Source organism: Saccopteryx bilineata, chromosome 1 (assembly GCF_036850765.1).
Source record: "Saccopteryx bilineata isolate mSacBil1 chromosome 1, mSacBil1_pri_phased_curated, whole genome shotgun sequence".
Classification (NCBI taxonomy): domain Eukaryota; kingdom Metazoa; phylum Chordata; class Mammalia; order Chiroptera; family Emballonuridae; genus Saccopteryx; species Saccopteryx bilineata.
In genome coordinates, this window is record NC_089490.1 from 334643426 (window position 1) to 334646314 (window position 2889).

General features: G+C 45.4%; 1 protein-coding gene across 1 annotated transcript; it reads left to right on the forward strand.

Annotated features, from left to right (window-relative positions):
- The first annotated feature begins 858 nt into the window (after nt 1-858).
- CCDC89 (coiled-coil domain containing 89) lies at nt 859-2685 on the forward strand. Its single transcript, XM_066253702.1, has one exon. The coding sequence runs from the start codon at nt 910-912 to the stop codon at nt 2005-2007; it is 1098 nt and encodes a 365-aa protein (XP_066109799.1). The 5' UTR covers nt 859-909; the 3' UTR covers nt 2008-2685.
- Nucleotides 2686-2889: the final 204 nt, after the last annotated feature.

The window sequence follows — 2889 nt, forward strand, 5'->3', positions numbered from 1 at the left end:
CTTTGTTATATGACGGTAAGCCTCATTTGGATCTTTATCTTCTGTTTTAACGTTTTTCATATCTGTATCATTCATTAAGCTTCTTTCTATGCCCTTATTTTGCTAATGGGTAAAACAGGGAGTACTGAATATTCAATAAAGAGTATTTATTCGCCCTGGCTGGATGGCTAGGTTGGTTGGAGCATCCTCCCAATACGCAAAGGTCGTGGATTTGATCCCTGGTTAGGGTACATACAAGAACAGATTGATGTTTCTATCTCTCTCCCATTCTTTCTCTCTAAAAATACATTTTTTTAAAAAAGTATTTATTCCCACTGGGGGACAATGCTAAGATAAACAAAAGAACTTTTATTGGCATTTACTCTTTTGCTGAACTGTGTCAAACACTACAGATGCAAACTCACAGCCGGTTAGTGTCCTGGCCCTCAGAGTACCACTGCTACTTTGTATTTATATACTGCAATACTCAGCCAGCTGAGTTTTCAAAAACAGTAAAAATTTATTCTCATAACTGAAGTGGGAAGAGGAAGGAGGCAGAGTCACTGGCAGATTAATTTGTTTACACCTACCAGAAATTAGGTGGAGTCAGGTTTCTTGCCCTGAGCTGGCTGGAAATGGAGTGAGGTTGCCACTTCTTCGCTGTGCAGCATAGGCTGTGAGCTGAGAGTTGTGATTGGCTAAAAAGGCAAGCATAACCTGACCAGATTGGTTCTGGACTCCCCAGGTCCCCTTACTGTTACTTCACAGCATTCTGAAGACCTGCCCACCAATCACAGAGCTCCTTACTGGATAAAACAGCTGCTGGAGACTGCCGGGAGGCCCTAGCAACGCAGTGGCTTTAGAAATCTGAGAGGGAAAGACTGTGAAGTCAGCTGATAGCCAAGGGGAGCACTTACGCCTGAGAATGAGATGGCTCTCAGGATGGACACGCCACTCTCTGAAGAATCCTTAGAAAGGCAAAACAAAATACTGGACAACCAGGAAGAGGAGATGGGGTTTAAGGAATTAGACGGCCTGAAGGAAGCCCTGGCGAACCTCCAGGAACTGTCCGAGGAGGGGAAGAGTGAGAAGGCCATGCTTCACTCCCGCATCCATGAGCAGTCCCTGCTCATCTGCATCCTGAAGCGGAGGTCAGATGAGGCCCTGGAGCGCTGCCAGGTCCTGGAGCTGCTCAACACAGAGCTGGAGGACAAGAGGATGCTGGAGGCCAAGAAGCTGAAGGACAAGAGCGAGTATGCCCTGAAGCTGGAGGACCGCTTCATGACCCTGGCAGCCAACCACGAGGCGATGATCCGCTTCAAGGATGAACACAAGAGTCAGAACATCAAGTTGAGAGAGGAGAATGAGAAGCTGAAGCTGGAGAACGACAGCCTCTTCAGCCAGGCTCTCAAGGACCAGGAGGCCAATGTCCTGCAGCTCACTGCCCAGAATGAGACCCTGGCCAAGGAGCTGGAGACACTGAAACAGAGGTATGCCCAGGATGCCTGCCGGGCACAGGCCCGAGAGAAGGAGCTGCAGGATCTGCAGAGCCAGCAGACACGTGCCCACACCAAGGAAACGGAGCAGCTGCACAGCCAGCTGCAGAGCCTCAAGCAGCAGCACCAGCAGGCCATGGAGCAGATGGCAAAGGCCGAGCAGGCCCACAGCAGCCTGAGCCAGGAGCTGCAGGCCAGGCTGCAGACCGTCACTCAGGAGAAAGAGGAGCTGCTACAGCTGTCCATGGAGAGAGGCAAGGTGCTTCAGAACAAGCAAGCAGAGATCCGCCTGCTGGAGGAGAAGTTGGAGACAGCAGAGGTGGCCCGGAGACGAGCACTAGAGCGGTTTGAGCAAGAGGCGGTGGCTGTGGACAGTAACCTGAGAGTCCGGGAACTTCAGCGCAGGGTAGACAGGATCCAGAAGGCCTACGATGAACTCACGCTGCAGTCAGAAGCCTTCAAAAAGCACAGCCTGGATCTTTTAAGCAAGGAGAGAGAACTCAATGCCAAACTCCGCCATCTCTTTCCATAAGGATGCTTCTGCTTCTTCTGGCCTCCAATTTAGAATTCAAATACTTGTGCCTTCACATGTGGCAAGAGTATAAAGATGGCTTTCCATTTATTTTTAAGCACACACACACACAAAAGGCAAAGTAAAACTACTTTACTATGATATTGTTGTCGTTAACTTTGTAAGGCTAACACTAATTTTCAGTCCTACCAATTAGAATATACAAGGATTACCAGATTTTGTTCTGTGTCTTTGAAATCTTTGTTTGTTTTCAGTATCTCTACCTCTTCCATGATGTACTATTTATTCTAAACTTCAGATATTTTCATATAACCTAAGATTTTTAATTGGCAGCACCCACAGATTTAAGTGAATCTTAAATGTGTGATTAAATGTACTGTTGTGAAAAAAATTAGTATTATTAGCCCTTGTAGATAGGTTGGTTTGTGGTTAAGATTGTAAGTTATAACAGTTAACAGCATGCTAATAGGATGGACCACTTACAGAAAAAAGTGTCTGATTTTGCAACAAGCTAAAACAATTGCTTGCCCCACCAGCTTTACAGCAGTATCCTATTTTGTTATATTTGCCTTAGCTTAGATAACAAAAGTTGAGCCTCAAGCATACTTTATTATAGTCAGTCTACCGTGAGCAGTGAGATTCATATGAGCGTAATCAACCAGTTTTGATTTTTCCGGTAAGCTTAGGTCATATTCCATTTTCTTGGGGGTTTTTTTTCTCCTTAATAAAAACAGCAGTTAGAGGTTCAAGAATGCAAACATCAGCAGTTTCATTTCATATTGTATAATATACTAATAGACAAAGGGCCCCAATTTGGGGTAACAATTTATAGCAGGCCAGATATGATACATACAGCAACTCATAGTGATTGCTTTATTTTTA

Coding starts and splice junctions, on each gene's coding strand:
- CCDC89 (XM_066253702.1), top strand. CDS start 910: ATGGCTCTCAGGATGGACACGCCACTCTCTGAAGAATCCTTAGAAAGG.